At 37.8% G+C, this 22,741-nt stretch overlaps 2 protein-coding genes across 3 annotated transcripts in view; both read right to left on the reverse strand.

The window, feature by feature from the left end:
* LOC131781389 (glycerol-3-phosphate acyltransferase 3-like) overlaps positions 1 to 9,460 on the reverse strand; it is a 10,919-nt gene extending 1,459 nt beyond the window's left edge. The window contains exons 1-14 of one of the 2 annotated variants that reach the window (XM_059098047.2): positions 9,365 to 9,460; positions 8,722 to 8,767; positions 7,158 to 7,279; positions 6,491 to 6,533; positions 5,829 to 5,883; positions 4,847 to 4,912; positions 4,191 to 4,265; positions 3,604 to 3,693; positions 3,019 to 3,112; positions 2,377 to 2,492; positions 1,708 to 1,763; positions 1,049 to 1,134; positions 544 to 672; positions 322 to 401 (exon numbers count right to left, since the gene is read on the reverse strand). In XM_059098047.2, coding sequence (XP_058954030.1) covers positions 322 to 401; positions 544 to 672; positions 1,049 to 1,134; positions 1,708 to 1,763; positions 2,377 to 2,492; positions 3,019 to 3,112; positions 3,604 to 3,693; positions 4,191 to 4,265; positions 4,847 to 4,912; positions 5,829 to 5,883; positions 6,491 to 6,533; positions 7,158 to 7,196 — 929 coding nt within the window. In that variant the 5' untranslated portion in view covers positions 7,197 to 7,279; positions 8,722 to 8,767; positions 9,365 to 9,460. Of the gene's footprint in view, positions 1 to 321; positions 402 to 543; positions 673 to 1,048; positions 1,135 to 1,707; positions 1,764 to 2,376; positions 2,493 to 3,018; positions 3,113 to 3,603; positions 3,694 to 4,190; positions 4,266 to 4,846; positions 4,913 to 5,828; positions 5,884 to 6,490; positions 6,534 to 7,157; positions 7,280 to 8,721; positions 8,768 to 9,092; positions 9,229 to 9,364 lie in introns of those variants that run through there. The other variant, XM_059098038.2, reaches the window with a different exon arrangement.
* A 10,714-nt stretch (positions 9,461 to 20,174) lies between these two features.
* On the reverse strand, positions 20,175 to 22,532 carry LOC131781577 (hematopoietically-expressed homeobox protein hhex-like). The gene is made up of 2 exons (XM_059098272.2): positions 21,898 to 22,532; positions 20,175 to 21,222 (listed from the first exon to the last, which is right to left on the reverse strand). The coding sequence occupies exons 1-2, from the start codon at positions 22,187 to 22,189 to the stop codon at positions 20,933 to 20,935; spliced, it is 582 nt and encodes a 193-aa protein (XP_058954255.1). The 5' UTR covers positions 22,190 to 22,532; the 3' UTR covers positions 20,175 to 20,932.
* Positions 22,533 to 22,741: the final 209 nt, after the last annotated feature.

Here is a 22,741-nt window from a genome sequence, read left to right on the forward strand (position 1 = left end):
TAATTTCGTTCAACTTAAACTTCACGCAACAAAAAGCTAAGCAATTCACCTGTCGTCTGATACAAGATACAGCTTCCTTAGTGTACAACTGCCGGGTTAATAGGTTTAGTTTAGCGGCAGCTGAGCGCAACTGGTGGCCGACGTGTTAGTCGGCTAACAGTCGGGCCACGTCGTTGACCAGCGCGTTGGTTGGAATTTAAAAGTTTCAAAACCTGACTGATTATGTACCGTTGATTTTCAACCGGGAAAATTCTGTAGCTCTTCAGAGCCGGAGAGAAAATTTTCATGAACAAAGTTGTCTGTGTCCGAACAAAAACGTACCAGATAAGGTCAACCAGCCCTCCCTGACGAGCAATCTCTGTCTTGACACGATTTGCAAATTGTGCAGCGCTCTCGTCCTCCTGTAGTTCAAGGAAAATTGTTAATTGTGAAACGCCATGAAGTAAGAAGTCTGAAATGGAGCACATCAAAGTTCGCATATAAGCCCGCCACTAAAAAAGCAATAGTAAGCGTATTAAAATTCATCGACACAATTCTTTGTACCTGACGAGTCATTTTCGGAAGATACCACACATCACAGACTAGTGCCCAGTTTGTCAGCAGAAGAAATAGGTACATAGCGAAACCTTCAGAACTGGAATTCCAGAATGCATTTCCAAAAGTAGGATCGTACTAAAGAAATAATATTTATCAAAAAATACAATAAACTCTCAATAACTTGTAGACAACAATATGACGTATAAAAGTTGACACAGTTTTATTCATCTGTCTTTTCGCCCGAAAAAGAAAAAACAGCTCTACCAGTTGGAAAACAAGCCAGTCAGAGCGTACATAAAAACTGTTGCCAGCCACCTTAAAAGGGAATTTTCCACAATCACACTCAACCAATGTTTCGTTTCACTTTGCTGAGATTTTGAAGTTGGCTTTGGCTTAACGACATTCAATTGAAATACACTCTAAGCGCAATTATTTCTGCATCTGATTTCCCCTTCTCACGGAAGGTTCAACAGCACGAACTAAAAACAAATGAACAGTTCCAGGACCTTACCTTTATTGCTACAGGATAAATATCTCCACCAATTTCAAAGCTGCCCTTCTTAAACATCATCACGGATGTGTTGTTGATGCATGTTCCTGTGAAGACAAAAAAATTTTACACCACACTTTACTACTTTTGAGGCAAGGCAAACAATAGGGTCAGCCGAAAAATTGTGGCGAAAGGTAATCGATGGCGAAATACAGAACGGCAATCGACGCCGAACAATAATCGATGCCAAAATACAGAACGGTAATCGACGCCGAACGATAATCCATGCCAAACGGTAATTGATGCTGAATGGTAATCGATACCGAACGGTAATCGATGCCTCCTCACTCCCTCCCTATCTCTCAACACGGTAACCGGTCGTTTCGCTAACAACCAGTTCGCTGACGTTTCAGGTCGTTTCGCCAACGTATTAGGGCAGTTAAATACTTCGAAGAAAACTAAACTAAAAGAAACTTTAGTGAAATGACCTAATACTTTGGCGAAACGACCTATGAGACTTTCGTGAGCTGGTCGACTCGCAGGCGAAACGACCACAATTCCCAACACAACTGACTCATAAAAAGTAAAAAGTATATGTGGGACTTTTTAAGAAAACCATGACGGTGAAGGAAAAAATTTCAAAGGATGACAGATGTGAACCAACAGAGGAATCTGCTCACCTTCAGGAAATATCAACATTGGGTTTTTAGTTGCATCTTGAACATGTTCTCTTAATCTGGGGATAAAGTACCATTCGTAGTTAGTGAATAACTGCACTGAACATTTTCGCGCCGATATTTCTTTCTGCAATCACAATTATATCGCTCTAATTAGAGCACTGCCCGTATTCTACGAGGTTTTTTCAGCGACTAAAATCTCTTGAATCGTACGCATTTGAGAGAAATTGAAATTCCTTGACTAATCACGTAAACTATGTTGTCTTTAACAGAATTTCAGCCTATTCCTGGCGTTCAGTTGGCAAAACGAAGCGCGATAGTAAACAACGCAATAGCTGCAGAGGAGTAAAAAACGAGGACGATTTGGATCGGTTCTCTCGCATTCGCTCCGCCGCTTCTATCGCGCCGTTAACTATTTAGCATTATGCTTTGTTTTAAAAACTGAAATGCCTGGAACAGCTTGGTTGAAATTTAAATTGCACAGGCGTAGTATCCTAGCATCACTCCAATTACTTAATTCGACCTTTTCTTAGCACAATAAGGGCCTTGTTGACGGGGTTCAAACGTAACTTGTGTCATTTAATTTAAAAAAAAATATCATGTAGAAATACTGGATAGGTTTAAGTAATGCTATCACGGAAAACTATCTTTTTACGCGTACATAAACAATACCTTTTTGTTACAATCAATCTGTCCTTCATTTCCGTTCTTTCAAACCAAATGTGATCTTGAGTTTTAGCAAGAGTTCTCTCGAAGAAACCAAACAACCCAGGCTGTCTCTGACCAACCTGCGCGTGCAAACAAGTTTACAGATGAATGGAGGGGGGGGGGGGGGGGGGGGAAGAATTATTTCGATGGAAAGAAAATTTACACCTACATCTGTTATCACTTTAAACAACGAAAACAACGTTTGGCAGGAAAGGCCCTCACGGTTCTGGCCTGTACATTAACTAAACCGAAAGTATAGAAGAGAGGGATAAGCATTGAGGTTCTACTCAACATTTTGCTTTGCTACAATGCTCGTATTAGAACCACGATTGCTTCATTCTTTTGATACGATAAAATACGATAACTTTATTTGTACACGGTATTTCCATAAGTCAATTAAGATACCACACTATCTACCTAACTAAAATAAAATAAATAAAAATATTTAAAACATGAAAAACTACTTTTCATAGAGGCCGTGTCTAAAAATTTACCTAAACTTAAAATATTTTTCAGTTTCAGTGCTTTTAAGCGCCAACCCTCCTCAATCTGCATTTCATCAGACATTGACAAATTCTCAGTTAAGTATTTGACCATTTATCTTACCAGAGAGTAGCACCGGTCACACATTAATATAAGCACATCGAGGGGAGTGGTGTGGTTTGCCACACATATTCCACCTCCATGGGCGATGTTCTCCCTGAAAGTGAAAGCCAAAACGTTTGCACAAACCCTTTGGATTGATGTAACCACTGCTGAAGTTTATCTGCATGTGTGTAATCTAAGAATATCATTAAACATTATACTTACTAAGAAAACTCTGATTGGCCAAGAGCATACAGTCAATATACAATAGTGTGTGAAGTTGACATGATAACCCAATACCAGCAGTGGATATTGCAGTTATCTTGAACAGTTCAAAGTCTGCCTAGTTTCCTAGTTTAATTTTGCAAATTCAGAGAGAGGAGTCTCCATTTGCAGATTATTTAAGAATTTATAATACAAAAATTATTGAAAGCAGGTTCCACACAATACCATAAATTATCAAACCTTGTGTCTATGATATTAATTTTGCCTCAGCCTTCCACTTTGGCAGATAACTCAGACCTTGGCATTGAAAATTCATGATATCATGCTAAAACTAATTCAACAATTGCTTTTAAAACATAAAAAAAAATTCAAAAATCTTACTTGTTGTGAAATGTGATCACAGCCGAAACAGACCTTGCAAAAATTCTAAATGCAACCAGCATGCATTTCGTGTCCAGCCAGTTTCTGAAACTAACGAAAAAAAACCATTGACAATTAGTAAAGGACAGTGTTAAGTAAGAGTTTGATCTTTTGCTGCAAGATACAAGTCAATAAACACCTCCACAGTTGGAACAAATTGTTCTGATATCTCAATTAAATCTTTAAAGCTTAAACTTCTTTGTTTAAATGAAAGGGAAGTAATCAGTTGGAGGGAAAATTTAAACAGATGATAGCTATTTTTAACCTGGTATTTTGCATGCACATTTTGTTGGAAAGACTGAAATTTCGCAGTTTCCAATACTATCAACATAAACCCCTAAGGTGGGGGGGGGGGGGTTCCTAGTCGGCAGCTTGACTTACAGCATCTCCTGTGAGTAGTGTGGTCAAAAGTACAGGGTTGGGGAGGGGGTTAAATTGACAATTAATGATTCTAAGCTGCATTAGGTGATGTTGCGGGTATAGTAAATGTATGATTTTCATATGCAGTTATAAGAAAAACCCATTAATTAGGGAACTTAGCAAATTACCTGGATTTTGGGAGCTGAACAATAAAGATTCTTGATGAAATCAGCAAAGCCATACCAAGAAGAAATAACGTGAATCTACAAATACAACAGGGATCTTATTATCTTACATCATGCTACTGATACAAATTCATAGCTAAATCCTTCAAATTATGCTCCATATAAGGTGGAAGTTGATTGGATGTGAATATATTATATTGCCTAAGAATGAGTCAAAATAGTGGAGTGTACTCAAGGTTTTTTTGACCAAATCACAGGACATGCAGTTCTCAAGTCGTCACTCTTGTCCATAGGAACAGGACTCCCTTCTCTACAACAGGAGTTTCCTCTTCAGATAGGGAGATAATTTACTTTAAATGCTGATGGATGTAATCTAATTTTGTTAACTTAGTTCTCAGTTAATGATGAATGAATCATCTTAAAAAAGAGTAATTTGAGTGTTCCAAACAGGCATCAAATGTAAGACCTTCTGAACGCAAGTTCAGGCTCTCTGTAGCTCAGCTACATTGTATTTGACTTCTTCATGCGAGAAACATGCTACATGCTGATAGGATTTACACTGCCTTGTTGCCTTAAAATGTCTCATTGCTTTGGAACAACTTTTTACCAGCAAAAAAAGACAATGAAGGAGAAGCCATCAATTCCATGTTTTAACTTACCGCATGGGAAATAAGATAACATATCTCACAAAACAGCCCAGCACCCACATGATGGTTAACTTGACACTGGAAAAGGAACAGAGTTAACATGATCATGATCATTATCTACTTAATACTCCTAAATAGTACCATACACTTCACACCAAAGTGGTCTGAGAAAATGAATATCAATCATAGTTGCCATGCATTTTTTCCTTGATTGGTTTTTACCTTGTTCCATGTTATTACTTTAAATACATCAAGGGGCAAATAACCAATACCCTAACAATATTAAAACCTCAAGCCTAATTCCACCCCCTCCTTCCAAACCCAGCTGGAAAGAACTCTATGGTGGTGGAAAATGGGAATTTAGCAATGGACATTCCACTAGGTGGCTCTTCTTATCCACTGTTTCCGGGTCCATTTGGAATTTGGAATATTGGTTTTTGTGGAGGGAGGAAAACTGGAGGATCTGGAGCAAGGAACAAGGATGAACCAACAACAAACTCAACCCATATGCTATGCAAGCTCTAAAAATGGAACCTGGGCCAGAGCAGTGGAATATGAGCCCTCTCACCACTGCGCCATCCCTACTACTCTTTAAAGAGAAACTGACACACACCAGATACTAAGCCATTTATTACATTAATATGAGAGGATTGTCCTGAATATTGCCAGGATCTACAACACTGAAAGATTTAGAAAAGATAAATTAACAAAGGTATCAAAGTGAAGTGAACTTCTTCAACATTTCATTTGCTTGTAGACAACAACACTGACCATGGTATTTTTTTCATGGTATATGGAATTTTTTCCATGTAGCAACATGGAAAAAGGTAAAACAGCAGAAAAAATAAAAAATGTATCAACTAATCTAGGTTGATCCACATGGGAAAATACTTTGCCCTTGGTCTTGAAACTGTGTCCTTTGTTCCTTGGGAAAGGTATGAATTTGGGACATTATATAATGACTGATTTAAAACAAAAAACTACAGCATCTTACCTAATATAGTGATAATTCTCATTTGTCCTGGTGAGGAGATTCCAAGATTCCAACTCTGTAATAAAAAGGAAGAAGAGTAAGAACTGTTCAACAAAGAAGAACCTTAACACTTTAACCCCCTGAAGTGATAAACTTGTAACTTCTCCCTATAATATATTATATAAATTATCCAGCCATCAGGTAATGAGAATACTCCAACTTATCAGGAAGAAGTTGTTATCTTGATCTAACACCAACTTCTCATAACTTATTAACAAGGAATTGTAAGCCAGTTAGAGGAGTGAAATAACAATCAGACCTTGGGAGTGAAAGGGTTAATGTTAGACTCAACATTAAGTTTTAAAACATCTCACTAACTTTAAAGTATTCTTCATTAGTATGCTAGACTTCTCCCCATGAAGTCTATGAGTCACTTTTGCAAATACAACACATTTTTTTATTGTCAACAGGGAAACAAAATGAAACAACTTTGTATGAACCCTAAAAGAAAACCTTCACTTAGATTCTCCCCCAGTACAAAACTGCCATCTCCTATGAAACCTTCTTATAAATCAACTAAATTCATAGCACAATTCTTTTTTTTTTATTTCAGTAATTTAGCTGAGTTGTCAGTCTTCCATTTCTACGTGCTTCAACACTTCCAGATCAATTTTGATACAGACCTTCTGCAGAAAATCGCTTCGTTACTTCATCATCTATAATGGCCTGCATCAAACACAACAAAAATTTCACTTTCAGATTTGATTTTAATCATCTAGCAGGTAAGATTGAGAGGAATGTCTCACACAGAAACTTTAACACACCAAGTACAGGAAGCCAGTGAAATCTGAACAGAATGGTTATATGTTTTATAGACCTTTCCTTTCAGTAGGAAAATGGTTCCTATATTTTCTAAAGTACAATTAGTATGACAGGGAGTAGAGAGCAAAAAAAACTATCCTGCAAATAAAATAACCTTTTTTTTTCTCGTGTCAATGATTACATGAAGCTATTGATTGAGACAAAAGGCCTTGTAAATCAATCCCTAATATTTTCAAAGTGCAGGTCACTGAGTATCAAATGAATAAAGGGGGCAAGTTTCTAAAGAAACTGTGGTGCTGTGTCTGTGGGAGAGTATAACAGGTAATTTAGAGTTAACAACTGAATTGAAAACATAAATTAGCCACTGTAAAGAGTTTAAAGGCTGAGTATAAAGACAATGTGGCAAGTAATCAAAATTTGGTTCTGCTTTAAATTAGAACATTTTTAAAACATCCCTCATCCCCACAATAAATATGATGCACAAATAAATAATCAAAGAGTGCATATAAAATAAACTTCTCTACCCACCTCAACTCCATTAACACAAAACTCTATTGCATCACCCATATGGAATTCTCTTTGAAAGGTGCCAAATGAACGGTTTCTGGGTAAGTTAGCTTTTGTGGGTTTTGCTGGTGTTTTTTCAATAACTAAGACAACAATGAGGAAGCAAAGCATTAGGAATGTACTGTACATGTTCCTGTGCAACCTTATGGTTAGTTAAGCCTTTACACCCTCACATCAGTATCCACATTCTCTATACTGTTCTCAATACATTCCCTATGTTGCTGACAAGGAGAATTTGTTTAACAATCAAGAGTTTTTATTGTCGGTGATCATTCCCTTTTTTTTGGTGACCTTCATGTGTGATCTGGGGGTGATATTGTATGAATGAATTAGATGCTAGTCACTCTCAAGAGTTAACCCTTTAACTCCCATGAGTGACCAAGACAGAATTTCTCCTTACAATATAAATACAATGGCAAGCAGACAAGTGATGAGAATAAAGAAAAAATCTTAATTTGAGGATTATAAGTTGATCCAATATCAAATTCTCCAAACTAACATCACAAGAACTATATTGTAGACAGTAAGGAGAATTACTCATGAGATCTTGGGAGCTAAAGGTTATTGGAATATTTAGAAGCACCAGACATAACATAAATATTGTACACATTCAATGCAGTTGAAGTGTGATGACTGCAGGTGACTGAAAGGGTGAAAAACCGTGTGAAAGCCCTCAACACCAATTGGCTTTCAATCCTTTGACCCCTAAGAGTGACCAGCATCTAATTTCTCCTTACAACACCACTCCTGAATCACAAATTAAGGTCATGAGAATAAAGAAATTAAATGCCAACCAAAGAAGCTCTTGATCATCAAACAAATTCTCCTTGTCAACACCATGGATTTGTATATAGTACAGTATAGAGAATATGTTATAAATGTTTGGGTGTAAAGGGAGGATAACAACGAATGCAAATAAAATTTAAACTTGACCAGAATAACATCACAACTGATACATATTTTCCTCTCCATACCTCTTCATGTGATTATTCAAGGCTTAAGGAACAACATATCTATAGGTAATAGTGTAGTTTGATCGTCCAGGTGAGTGTAGTCCTGAGAAGGACTGTTGTCGGTAGTGATGACTGATGTTTCGACCAAACACGACTGACCTACACCACTTGAGTCTTACAGCCAATAACATCTCCGCAAAACTAACCAATCAGTGTACACAAACCGGACTAAGTACATTCAACTGACAACTACCTTTCACTTGACTCTGATGACTTCTGTTCAGGTTGTCGAAACCTCAGTCACCACTACCAACAACAGTCCTTCTCAGGACTACAATCACCTGGACGATCAAACTACACTATTGCATGTTACCTCCAGGTTCAAACCATTTACTGAATAACATATCTATAGATTTGAGTATTTTTAATCTGTTTTCAATCTGGTCAATTTTCAATCTGTTGCATGAACGTCATATACCAAAGAGGTGATGTCTGGTTCTTTTACAGCCTCACTATACTGGGCATGTGGTGCAAAAGAAATATTTGTCTGCTGGCAGCTACATATACTTTACCATTTGATTTTATTCCATGCTTTGACTGAATAGTTCTCCTACCAATCTATAAAACGAAAAAAAAGAAACAACAATGAAAACTGCTGTTTTGTTTTCACACGTTAACAAACGAGCAGCGCTTTCGAAGCAGCTAAAAGGAACGAAGATACAAAAAAAAAAATTAAAATACTGCGATTGATGTCCGCTCCAACAATAGAAACGTGCAGATTAACATAGCCTCTATTTAAAAATCCTTCGATTTCGAGAAGAAAGGAAGCTTGTGAGTATTCTTTGAATAAAATTTAACAGGTCCTTACAACTCTTTCATATCTGCGCTGTCTGAGATACCGACAACATAACAAGCCATTTACTACAGCACCAGTAGGGCATACCTCAAAAATTTTGAGCAGAGTGCCTAAATATAAATTTCTAATTCCAAAAGAAAATCCCAAAGACGCTGGGATGGCCATAAAAATGACAATGAAAGCCAAATAGCAGAGCAAAATTATCAGCCATGTGTCCGCCATTTTGAATTTCTGCAGGTTTGAATATCCGCTGACAAGCTTCCTTACGTGTGTGTGTGTTCGATTACCCACGATTCTTCTGGCTCTGGGTCAGAGTACGTTCAAGGAGCAAAGGTACTCGGTTACATCAGCTGACTTACATTTGTTAAAACACCGCTATGTAGGGAAACTGTTTGACCCTGTCAACGAGGTGGACACCCTGCAAAAGTCTTATAATTTCATTGCTTCACGCGGAAATATGAGAAGTCCGAGACGCCGGCTGGTTTAATCGTCTTGTAACCTCAACCCTTACGTCGTTTTCAAACTAAGCCACGAGTCAGACGGCATGCATAAAAAGGGTTCCCTTATTTCTAGTCACGAGTCATAACAATGTCCTATGCTTTTTGCATGACCAAACCTGCTGACATGATGTAGTAAAAAATGGAAATAAACCCTGAAACTGAAAAACCTTATAAAGATTGCTCTTCACAGAAGGGTTTATATTCGAAAAATGTATGCTAACAGATGGAAACGTTATTGGAAAAAGAAAAGAAAAAAAAAAGAAGGAGATAGAGAGAACGAAGAAACTTTGCACAAAAGGGGCGTATAAAATTCGTAATTTCTACGCAAAGAGTAAAATTCATGAATTCACTCTACCAAGGAAACACAAGCTCATAGTCTCTTGACGGTTAACCAGCCTGACGGTAAATCAAAATTATTTTGGCCATATAATGAAATTCTTTATTAAGCAAGGTTCTTGAGTCAAGATGCAGTTTTATACTGTATAGTGCAGAAGCATGCCAGGATTCCACCTTGGACCAAGGGATAAGGCCGAGATTACGAGTGCAGTAGAAACAGTGAAAAAACAATTTTGCTCGGATAACAAAACAGGTCTGTGAACAATTTCAACAACGAGGGCCAGTGATAATTGGGAGCTCAGTAACAAAATTACACAAAAAGTCGAAACTGTTCAATCACCAAAATAAATTCTAACACATGCAATTCACCAAAACACGAATTGACTTTATACCAGAAGATCTTAATTATTCAAGGAAACAAGACCAAAGAAATTCACACACATTTGAAAACGAATTGACAACCGATCACTCGGTAAGAATAAGCCTCGAATTCACTTGCTAATTGCCGATGAGGAGGAGATCATGCATAAGAATATTACATAAGAATTATTATTATTATTTATCCGACCCCCTTGCGATAAATAATGAACGGTCCTTAAGCGTGAGGGGAACGTGAAGTTCGCTTCTACTCGCCTGAAAAACGAAAAAAAAAAACAAAAAACTGAAATTAACGCTTGTCTCTCGAGTTTCGTTACAATGAGGTATTTCTCTAAACGCCCACTAATGGAATTTGCTCGTATTGTGATGTTTGCATACTGCAGCGCCGTTGCAGGAGATGTAGATTTTACCTGACTTCCGTAAAAAGTGCATATTTCGAATAATTGAGCGACGAAGTAAGTATTCTTGAATACCTCAACCCCAGAATTTCCTCAGACGTTTACATGTTTTATTTCAAAGAAACCACCAGGGAACTATTTTGGACGACAAAGTGATAACCCAATTATACTGAGCAAATCTAGGTGTGGTTGCCTGTGCGTACCTCAAACAAAACAAAGGGATGCGCTTTAAAATTTAATGTGAAGATTTTTTAGAACTTGAGGAAAAGTGTGAAACAGAAATTGAACTCAACATCCCGGAAAACCCCCCCTGGCACATGATGTTAGAAAATCCAGTTGTGTAAATATTTGTGAAAATCATTTTGACATCGTAATAAATAGTAGATTCGCGTGTCGGCTTTCAACAAAAAAATTAAAGCAATTTATCATTTCTGTCGAAGATTACCGCACCCAAGAATTAGAAGTTTGATAAATAGCAGTCACAGAGCATCACTCCTTCAACAAATAATAAATTACACCGCGGTAATGTAAAATCACAGCGTGATTTCAGCACATCATTACATGATCCGAAAATAAAAACCCAAGCCAGTTATGACGTAACTATGACGCAAATTCACTTCCTGAACGGAAATTGAAAACGATCAATTTAATCAGCGGTGAGCGCGAGCATATTTTAGAGATTGCTTTTAATAGTTATCTGCTTGTAGTTTTATAAATCATTTTTCTGCGCGAAAAGACAATAAAAACACAGGAAATTGTAAAGGATGCTCGTATTTTCTTAAAAACCAATTCTAAAACCTTGCCTGGGTCTTACGAAATATAAGATCTCAATGGGTTAACCGTTAGCCCTAAGGCGTAAAAACTGATAAATTTTAACCGTAAGTCGTAAAAAAAGTTGACCGAAAAAAAAATTTCATGTGGCAACAATAGAAAGATAGTAATCGTTAGCCGTAAGCTGGCCAAAAGTTTAACCGTTGGCAGTAAAATCCATCACCCCATTGAGACCTCCCGGATACATGCGCTGCATCAACTTCTTTCGTTTGCCGGCTCTTCATGTAGATCAAATATTTTAGTCCCAACCAGTTTCATCAAGAGAAGATGCATTGTCTCCAAGCTGTCATTCTGGAATTTTCTTGATGTTTGCGAATACGTGTACAACTTCTGTGTACTAACTTGGCCAAGATAAGTTGTCAGACTTCAAAATGCACATGATCAAGTGCCTCTTCCAACTGCACCGCTTTACAAACAAAGTTTGATAACGATTGAATGTTTTACGAGGCTATGGAACTCTCTGGTTCAGCTCCGGAAAAAACACTGTTAGGGGCTGTTTGTTCATATTTGGAATTTCTTTTGATAACAAAAGTTAGCTAATTTTTTTTTCCGATTGTATCAAAGAATAACTAAAACACACGCACTGATAAAACATACTTTGTTGATATGGTCATATCCATTGATTCAACGAGCGTATTTCCCGAGAAAAATATAACAGCGTCTTTAGTAATAAAATTATCCCCGGATGAACATGATTTTCAGCAGATTAAGATGTTATGATTGATTTCCGCAAATCAAAGGAGCCAACAACTCCTCTGTGAGAGTATATCATCTCTGTCAATTTACTAACATCTTCTATATGGCAAATCCCTTACTTGGTTTATTCGCCTTCACGACTTCAATTAATTTCAAGCAAAACAGCTTTTACTAGAACAAGTTTTTTGACTACTTTGATTTTACTGTTCTGTTTACTGCAAGAAGTTGCACGAAACTGGTCACTTAAGGGAGGACTTACAAGTGACTATGTTGACAATAACGTGGCAAACAAAGAAAAAAAATGCGAGTAGTTTGTATGACCCATTACAGGAATGCTCTTGGGCTGAAAAATACGTCTTTCAGTACCTATATTGTTGCGAAATTTAACACCCTTTGCGTCAAAAATATCTCCAGCTATCGAACTGAAAATCAAATAATCCGCTTAAACGCATTTCCAGAAAAAGCTGTTTGAGTTTCCAGTGCTTCAAAGGCGCAAAAACAAATGGCAAACACGTAGAATTCTGATAGATTCCTTGTTTTGTCTGCTCGCCGACAAGAGGCGTACCCAAAAGATCCATTAAAGCAATTGAATACCGTAGATCCCCCTATCAACTGGCACCAGACGGCAGGAAATAACTCACTGGGCAATATTCCCAAGGTGTTAATTGCTTTCGTAATCTTGCTCAGCGTTGAGATTTTTACTGGTATCGAATGATACGTCTCGAAACAGCCACATGTTCGTTTTAATCAAGAACACCAACCAAGCTGCTGTGAAATAAAAGACGCATTGCACTCAATTTTCCGCGATAAACTGCTTAGATTATTTCGTTCTTGGTAATCAATCGCTAGTATTATTGTGTTGATAGTTATCGAAAGCAAAATACTTATAGCGGGCATAAAGTACATTTGCGGACAGCTCACTAATTGCGGTGTCTAATTGTTTTCATAATTGCTCTGTTACATTCAGAAAGGAGCACTCCCTTCAGCAATGAGACCCCAAGGTTAAGTTATGAAGGCACATCACCAAATAAATACGATGAATTGTCAACCGTGAATAATTTTCCTAACTTTTCCAAAACGTTATTTTTGCTCTTGAAATAAAACAATTAAAGTTGTGATTCTAGGAATGAAGATTGAATTTTTGACCAGATTTCAACAGGAACTGTCGTTTGACCTTGTCTCCCACCAAAAGACAAAACAAAAACTTCCATCTACAAAAAAGGTTGTGCACTTAGGTCTCTTTGCAGACTTTTTCCCCCGAATCAACTACACCTTTCCAGAAAATACTCACTATAAAACCACCAAAAATATATTTACTTCGCTATGATTGTTTAAGAAGTGATGTGTAAACTACCATTATTAAGAAAAAATCTTTGTCTTTCTTTTTTAGCCATCGGCTGATGAAAAAGAACACCTTGAAAGTGGAAATGTTAAATGGACACTCAGTAACAACGAGATTGACATCACATCTTTCCTACAAAAAATGTAGGCAATTAAATACTGCCGCGGATGCTGAACTTTAGTTGACATCTGTGGGTTCCCGTGGAATGAGTTCTGTAAAATTTCGTTTCGAGCAACAATTGGGAGCAATGGGTGATAGCAGTGATTGAGCATCTGCAGGTCACATCTGCGTTCAATCGACTCCTTTACTTTTTATAACGAAGAAATTCTCTCCTTTGTTATTTATAAATATCATATTAAAAAATCTCCCAACCCTTTAATTAAGAGGCAGGCCAAAAGCTCACACAATATCTTTATTTTAGGATGTTTTTGATAAAACCTCGAGGCTCAGAATATCCTTGTCCTCCTGCCTCCGGCAAACGGGTGTAAGTACAAACCAATGCACATCAGTCTTTACCCTACTAGAGAAGATTGATCTGATGTCTGTCAAAGTGCTCCAGTCTTATCACAAGGACGAAACCGCCGATGTTTGAGAGTGGACTTTTTACCAAGTTACTTCTTTCGTTCTCGCACACGGCTTTCAGACCTCATTGGACGACTTTGCAACATGATCTATTAGAGATAATCGTTAGTCTACACATAATATAATAATAATATCTGGTAACAGTAAACTTAAAGACTGTGTCGTAAAACGAAACTAACGGAGGAAAACCATTTTTCGTACCGTAGCAATAATTAAATTGAATGAAAACACAGCGATACACTCTCCGGTTATAAAGAAACACATTTTCCCAGGGATCTGGCACATCGTAAGATAGGAGTTCTACTCTGTACCTCGAACGAGGGTACCAGTCACCGTTTAAACCAACGACCGGAACCAAAAAGGTATTCATCTGAAACGCTACACACAGAGTTTCACCATGGCTCATTGGTGTCTATGCGTTGGCCAATTCATGTGGTTTCGATGAATCCCACGCCCGTGTTTCGAATCTAGCGACAGTGTGTAACTGGATCCATTACTACAATTTGTCAAATTCACAAGTGTCAATTATTATTTCATTTCATTAAAAAATCTCAGCGAACTGTGTTGTTCCCTGTATCACTAACAATAGATATTGACCCACTCGACTTTATTATACAGAAGGTCTCCTAAAATTTTAAACTGAAACACCACATACTTTGCCTCAGTTGCAAAATACTTTTAAACAGGATACACGAAAAACCTTAAATTGCGTAACCTGTTTTATGCATGATCTAAGTGAATGGACTGAATGACTTCTTAACAATTCTCGATAAGGAAGTGAATAAAATACCTCCGTTGTTTGAGCAATTACTGAGCACGCTTATCTATGCTGATCATGCAGATACGACAAAGAACGAATGAATCAAATGCTAAAATTTCCGGTTCTTACTCTACTCCTTTAACAAAAGCGTGTCTACAAGTTCATTTAAACTCTTACTAGCTATGCGCTCCGGAAAAGCGACTCAAGTGGCCGACGAATAGCTAAGTTTCTGTATTGATAATGGACCACCATAGTGTTTCGCGCCCTCGCCTCCACGGCACCTGAGGTAAACACACTAATTGTAAAAATGACATAGTGTGTTTACTAACGCATAGAATAGGCATTTTGGATGATTTAGTGGGCGTGTGATTAAATCAGTGTCAGCCAGTGGATTGTCGTGAATGCTTCGCTTTTCAGGAAAGTTTCACAGGGAGGGTTTGGAATGACGAATGCAATTTTGCTTCCTCTGCTGGGTGTGTCTAAAGGTATGAAGCATGAAAGAGCTCGAGCAGACATATTTCCAACATTTCAGCGAAGGAGAAAAGTTAGCCATCAATTAAAGGAGAAACACTTGTTGCTCGTTACTTTGTTGCAAGTGAGATCAAGCATACCTAGCGGTCTTCATTTAGAGTCACTGTGTGTACCTAGGTCAAGGACTTTACGGCTGCCTTTTGCACGCAATATGTTATGAGCATGTATTCGAAGCCGCTATGTTTTGATCAATAGAATTTTACAAAGAAATGAACGTGAATACTTCCAAGGGATCTATGTGATACTCTTTAAGTAGGACACATTAAAGTAGAACATTACGATGCGTTTTGTCTCAAAAGTGAAATCCAACAGAATACTGAATCTTTTATACAAGTGTTACTTGGTTCGAGACTTTCTGGTCAAACAGTGGGAATCAGCGTTGTTCATTCAATGGTCTGATGTATTTGAATTGCTCGTGATTAGGAATTTAGATTTATGTCTGTTCTGTAATCATGTACAAAATCGATGGTTAAGTACGAGCAACTAGGGGGTAAGGTCCAAAATTCTAAACTGAATTTTGCACGAAGCTTCCTTCATTCCCTTTTTGTACTGATTGTATCTTAATTCATGGCAGCCACGTTATTCATGGCAGCCACACGTCGAGTGACCTACGTATCTTGTTTTTAATCAATTGGCTTAATTTTGTGCTAAATTGACGAGAAGATGTCTCGCCGGTTTCTTGCGCTGAAAGCAAGTTACATTTTGCCAATCCTGATTTCATGAAGCTCAATTCTAATGAACGTGAACATCATTCAGCGAAAGTTGGTGATGTTAATGGTGTTTTGCCCTCATCTGAAATGGGGAAAAGATCATCTTGATTGAATTAATTTACAGATATAATACAAATCCTTAAAACGGAGGAATATGGGAATGGCGGTGTGTTATATTCTTCACTTACGACAGATTGTTTGAAACAATGCTACCAAAACGCAAACAATTACTGAACACAGATGAATTAAATGGATTTTAATTCGAAATTCTATAAATATAGTGCGGTTTTTTATGCTATGAATAGAGTCGGTCAAATTGACATAATATTGTATTTTGTTCCGATTCATAGAAACATAAGTTTGGAATTTTTATATGCTGCCTTTTTCATCATTTAGGAGGCACAATTGATAAAAGCTTTGCGGTTTTATCAGAAACCAAAAAAACCACTGAATTAGACTTAACCACTTCATTTTAAAAATACTCTGATCACTAGACTGACTATGTCAAAGGTTGTCGCCTCTTGCTTTAGTCTCCCATTCCAAGTTCATGCTATGATATCTAAAACTGTGGTAGGAAATAATCCTTACATTGCGTATAGCACAATTGTAACTACTTTTATACGAAAAAATTTAGATAATAGCCGTGCAGTAAATGGAATATGTACTACATTAACTTTTCGTTCTCTGTTTCAGCTTTTTAAGTGTCGATGCTAGCTGACAGCAGTTACCTAATGTGGATATTGACTTCTTTTTGTTATGGCCAACCATCTTTAACCATACACTATAATTAGTAGTAAATTGTCTTCACCGCATTTCAGAGAGCTAAAGTTAAAGCGCCTTAGTTTAATAGGATATGGTCGATGTGGTCTTGAGAAGACCCTCTTTCGTAATGGCTTCATTCAGTGTTCTGTGCAGTCGATTTGCGGGAACTGCTTCAATTTACTGTAACTAAATCAAACAGAGAGACAAGGGATTGAAAGCTGTTGGAAAACATTATATATGTAATTCTACAATAAGAATAACTTTGTAAGTCGATACAAGACTTATAAAGAGGAACAGATTTAATGAACCATTTTCCTTATTAAATTGCGTAGAAAGTATTGTAAATGGTTTTGAGGAAAGTTTCTTTTCCTACGCTATTTAATAAACCTTTAAAATTGATGCCTGTCTTCTAGATAGTTACTCTGCTGAAGAAAAAATCAGCTTAGCTTCGTTTAAAAGACAAATCTTCCGCCCTTGAGTGGCAAAGTAAGTTCCTTTCAACTCCCAATGACTGCGTTGATGAGTTTAACATTGGTTTTTGACTTTCAAAGAACTGAAGCACAGACGTAAAGGCGTTCTGTTCCGTCCATTTTACAACGCTAACTTAGTTGAATTCCTCAACTCAAAATGTACAGTTTCTCGCACAACTACGGGACATAAAAACGTGGGGCATCATGAATGATGCAATCCAAAAAAATGAATTAGGGTTAACTGCTAGAAATCGCCTCGCTTATTCGGATAAACGACTTTCGTGCGTAATACAGTGTTATCAGGAGCTTTCGATATGCGTTTGGTGAGCAAAAGGAAGCGATTAATGTTAGTGGCCTATTTCGGCAATTTGCTGTTTTAGTAATATTGGCGTGTTTGAGGTCTGCCTATCGATTCGAATCAGCGTTCTGTAAGTCTGCAAAAAAAGATTTTTAATAGCTTTTATAGAGGCGGGAAAACTCATTTTTCCTTTGATTACCTTCAAGGCGGGAAACTGCTTAAAACAGTATGATATTTTTCTAACAAAATCGTGATAATTTAAATTAGGTATTTCACAACAAAATATCGAAGGAATGATTTGTTAAGGCTGGAGAAAGATTAAAATCATACCATCCATTTAATGAATATTATCTAAAATTCGTTCTATTCTTTTACGACGGAGATAAGCTCGTGTTTATCACAAAAATTGATCATTTTAAGAACACGCTCGCCTAAATTCCTTTGAATTAGCTTTAAATATGACTTAATGGCTAAAGTGGCTCTGCATTTGGTCAAACCATTTACGAAATTTTTTTGATTGATTTTCTAAATTAGTTTGAGGAACTTGAAAAGCCATTTAAAGTTGAGTATCAAATGAAACTTAGGAGTGAAACATACACTTTCCTTGCTTCTGTTAGACAAAAAAAGCTTCTTAATTAGGTTTTTAGACAATAATTATCCTAACTGGCTTTTAATTCTACCCTTCCTTTGAAGCACCATTAATACTGAATATACTCGATAGTGTTTTCCGCCCATGAAGTAATTCCTTAGTCAAACAAGGCTGGGTATGTATGCGAACAAAAGTGAGTGAGATAATTTTTTGTTACCCTTAATCGTTGTATTCTTAAAAATAAACTCATATTGAACTTAGCGTGTATTAAAATCGTAAAATCTCGCTATCCAAAGTTTTCGTTGAAAGAAAAGACGCTTCGAATAATAAGCTATAGGTTTTATTCGAAGCATATAAACTTGTCTAATGGGGGCACATAATGAATTCTAAGAAAGAGGAGTAGTTGGGTACTTTCAAAGAAGACACACGCCAAACTTCTGTGTATTCTAGCTTTGTTTGATGCTAGTTTATTTCGGCTCGGTATAGGAAACAGATGGCGTTTAATTGGCGAAAAAATACAATGCGTCAAAACACCGGAAAATCGATCAAAAAAGGCGAGAATACTCACGCGTCAAATCTTTTAATGCACAATGAAGACCTAAAACTTCCCGGCTGAAAACAATCTACAAACACGAATTAGATACAAGTTAATCTGTGGACAATCTGCATTTGTGTCCTTTATTACGAGAAAACACGCTCTAGTGTTAAGTTACAGACTCTGAGAGAGCCTAATGGCTTAAACGTACATCTTGATTAGCGTTATTTTCAATCAGGATTACAAGCAGTGAATGAAAAGTGTGACAAGGGTTATCTATACGGCTCGCAAAATGGCAAGGCCACACACGCAACCAACTTTGTCGCGTCGCTGTAAAAATAATTCTTTAAGTATAATTTTCATAGCCAGACCCTTTCCGAATGAAACCTTTTTGGGAGTACTTCTCCTTAGTTTCGCAAACGTGCTAAGAGAACAAACAGAGGACATCGCAGAATCGTTTACAATAGAAGTGATATGTTTAATAGTCTTTTAGGTCCATTGTTGTGAATACAGGGTGGGCAAAGCAGCGAATTGATAACTAATTCAGTACTGATTACAATAGAATCGAAACCCTCCTCAATTAGGGAAAAAGCGACCTCGTCGAACATAAAGGAACTCAATGGGTTTTCGCAATCGAACTCTAAAACAGGCTTTGTCTCTTTTACAAACAGTACAGCCCATGGTAATTATTTTATCACATCGGATTTCACACCTTTGTATTGAAAAAGAAAGCTTCTTCAATTAATTTCATACGTGCAGTCGTAGCGTATGAAAACAATTCACTGTTTTTTTAAAAGCATCGCGTAAAAAGCGTGTAGATCGTGGAGAACGGGAACATTTCACTCAAGGCGAGGAAAGGCATCAGATAGCATTTATAGATTGAATCCACTTTATCGCAAAGGCGAGAGCTCCTTGTCGCCATAATATAAACAAATAATTTTCTATCCTCTGACACAGTACCAATTAGGAATCGTTAATGGTCGGGAAAATCGCTATGTTCACCGACATCGCTGCAGATCTGAAAAAAAGTTTTGGGTCAAAAGATTGGGGAAAATGGCTTTATAGCACTCTCTTGTTATCGGTAGCCAAAGGAATAGCGTTGGTCTTCTCGTACAGAGAGGAAGAAATTGTTCAGAAACACACATCCTGTCGATAGAGCAATTAAACCACCAATAATAGGAATGAGAGCGCAATTCGCTAAAAGACTGTGTCAATCTTATCATAGGAAATGTCAAATATCAAAGCTAGCAATTATACCATGTCATGAAACTCTTAAAATTGCTTTCTTAGTATCCGAAGAATCCGCTTCGCGTACCAAGAACATACCCTCAGCTGTTAAAATAAACGCACAATGAATTTTTTGCGGGAAAATTCCGCCCTTTGTACGGTTGTTATTTAATCTCTAGCTAAGTTATTGAGTAAAAGAACAAGCCTTCATTAAACACACGACATTGTCGTTTCAGTGAGTTTATTCTTAGTAAAACTGACTAATTGCAAATCAAATCTATTACATGCTATTCAATTCATTGTTTACCTCTTTTTACACTCTATTTCTTCTATTGAAAAAGCTACCGGATTCAAAAGAAACTACTAAAAAAAACCTCCGAATTTGCGAGAACTTTCTTTTTATATACAAAACGTGTTTTGCGTATGGCAATTTCCTATCGCTCGTGGATTACTTGGCAAAAGCTCGGCAGATGATTCTTCTTTAACGTGTTATTTGCTATCATTCAGGGAACTAGTTTAAAATACTTTTGTTACTGATTACATTTACCAAACCGACTTTAGAATCAATTCTTTGCCTCACTACTGCTTTACATATAATTTCTTCTCTAACTCAAATCAAATATTTTTGTAACGAAAGGAGGAACAGTCCAATAGGTAGAGAGCGTTGACCAAATAAACGCGAACCAAATTTTGCATGGTGATTGTCTTTTACTCTGCCATTACGTAAACTCACACTCAACGTCCAGCGCGAGTCACCTTGAATCCTCAACGGTTCAGTTGCTTACGGTACAAAGTGTTTGATCTTAGAACGCTGTAAAACCAGCGTTTTCAACCTTCTTTTAAGTTTCTGTTCCAAAACATTTAGTTTAGCTAATTGTTCGAAAGAAATCGAACTTTGCGTCAGACATCTTTGAAGACGGGGACTGTCTATCCTGAATTGAATGTGTTAATGTGTGTACGAGTCCCAAATAGCACCCAAAACTTACGAAGAAGTCTTCTCTATGGCCTTTGTTTCTTCAGCTTCTAATCTTTCCGATTTCTCGCCCTGTGATTCCTGCTTAAAGCGCCTCCATTTTGCTCTGCGGTTTTGGAACCATGTTTTTACTTGACGCTCTGTTAACCCTAGGACCTTAGACAACTGTTTGCGCTCAGGTGGCGAGAGGTACTTTTGATTCTCGAAAATCTTCTCCAGTTCCATGGTTTGCTCGTTGGAGAAACGAACCTGGCCACCCTTCTTTTTCTGCGGCTTCGGTAGAAACAGATTCCAGGCACCTTAAAGTGAACAACGGACGGAAATGATTAGAGATGCAAGAAAGTAAGTAAATTTTTGCGGGTTAACTTGAGGTCGCTGTTGGGTGCGAATGAATGCTGCTAGTAATTTCCGTTAAGATTTACTCCCAAATTTTCACTTCTCTAAGCTCCTGGTGTAATCAAAAGACGAGGAATTTTAGATGCGATAAATTCTCAGTTTGGGGCAAATACAAGTTGCCTTCAGGAAGTACAGATAATATGGAATTCATACAAATCGATGCGGCTGTGCATCTGTGCACGAGTTTTCAGCACTGAATAGATGGCAACAAATTTAAACGTCTTTCAGCGTAAACTGCGAAATGGTAGAGTACGGTTTAGACCAAGTGAAAAGCGAAAAGAATCAGTTAATAACCTAATGCTCTTATCACTTACTTCGCGGCCAAAAGAAAGAACTGTGGTTATCGAAACCCCAGCCGGGACGCCAGCTAAAACGCTAATCTTGTCAATGTTTCCCCTGCTAAGAGCAAACGCGCCAGAGAAATCAACTTTATCGACAGTGCTATGAATGCAATCTTGTCAATCGGCAATTTTGATATCTTGGTAAACGAAATAGATCACTCCACGCATACGACCTAGCCGCAGAGGTTTACCTTTTTAGATACCGCGGGACAATTCGGCAATCAACACTGTACTTACTGTGATCGTTGTACGCTTCGTAGACACTGGGTATTGTCGGCGCGTGGAAACCGAAACTCCTCGGGGAATGGTAAGGCGTGAATGGACTGCTCAAGTTGGTGTAAGTTCGCGGCGGAGCCAGATGAAACGCTGGGGTGAGACAGGGTGGTTTTGGTACCTCGCACATTGTTGAAGTGCAGATAGACGCTTGAGGTCGCTGCGATCCCGTGCTCAGAATGTCATCAATGTAGAACGACGATGAATTGTACGGAGGAAAAACATTGAGACTTCTATTCCACTCGCAGTGTTGCATTTTCAACGACTCCTTCGCTGTTTACAGACAGACGGTTTGCGTTATCGACCTTCTCGCTACAGATTGTGAATACTATCTATCCCTGCTGGCCTCTGTGCACCGCTATATATCTCGTCTCCAGTGCGCGTACGAACTGAAAGGACTGTGTTATGTTGAAATTAGCAACTAATGACCGCAATTTAGATGCACCCTCGTGATTGGCTGTTTGACTTATTAATAGATGTTCCGTTTGATAAGCGGTTGAGTGACAAAGCCAAGAAGTTGACCCACTTTGGTTCGCCTGTCACAGGAGACGACAGAATTCGCTTCCGTACTGTATCACTTGATAACAAAAAACATATACTTCGAGTTTACATAGTACTTTCCCTTTTTTAATGGGCCACGAAACGCGGTGATTCTCACACCAGCCGCGGCGCTTCACTAAGAGGATTCACACCGGAAGATTCGTTGGTCGACGCAGAGAAGTCCTCGTTGGCTATTAGATTGGTTCGTTTACGAGGTTTACAAGAGTGCGTTTGATAATGGATTGAACAGCTCCCTTGGGCGCCCAGT

This window comes from Pocillopora verrucosa, chromosome 1 (genome assembly GCF_036669915.1).
Source record: "Pocillopora verrucosa isolate sample1 chromosome 1, ASM3666991v2, whole genome shotgun sequence".
NCBI classification, from domain to species: Eukaryota; Metazoa; Cnidaria; class Anthozoa; order Scleractinia; family Pocilloporidae; genus Pocillopora; species Pocillopora verrucosa.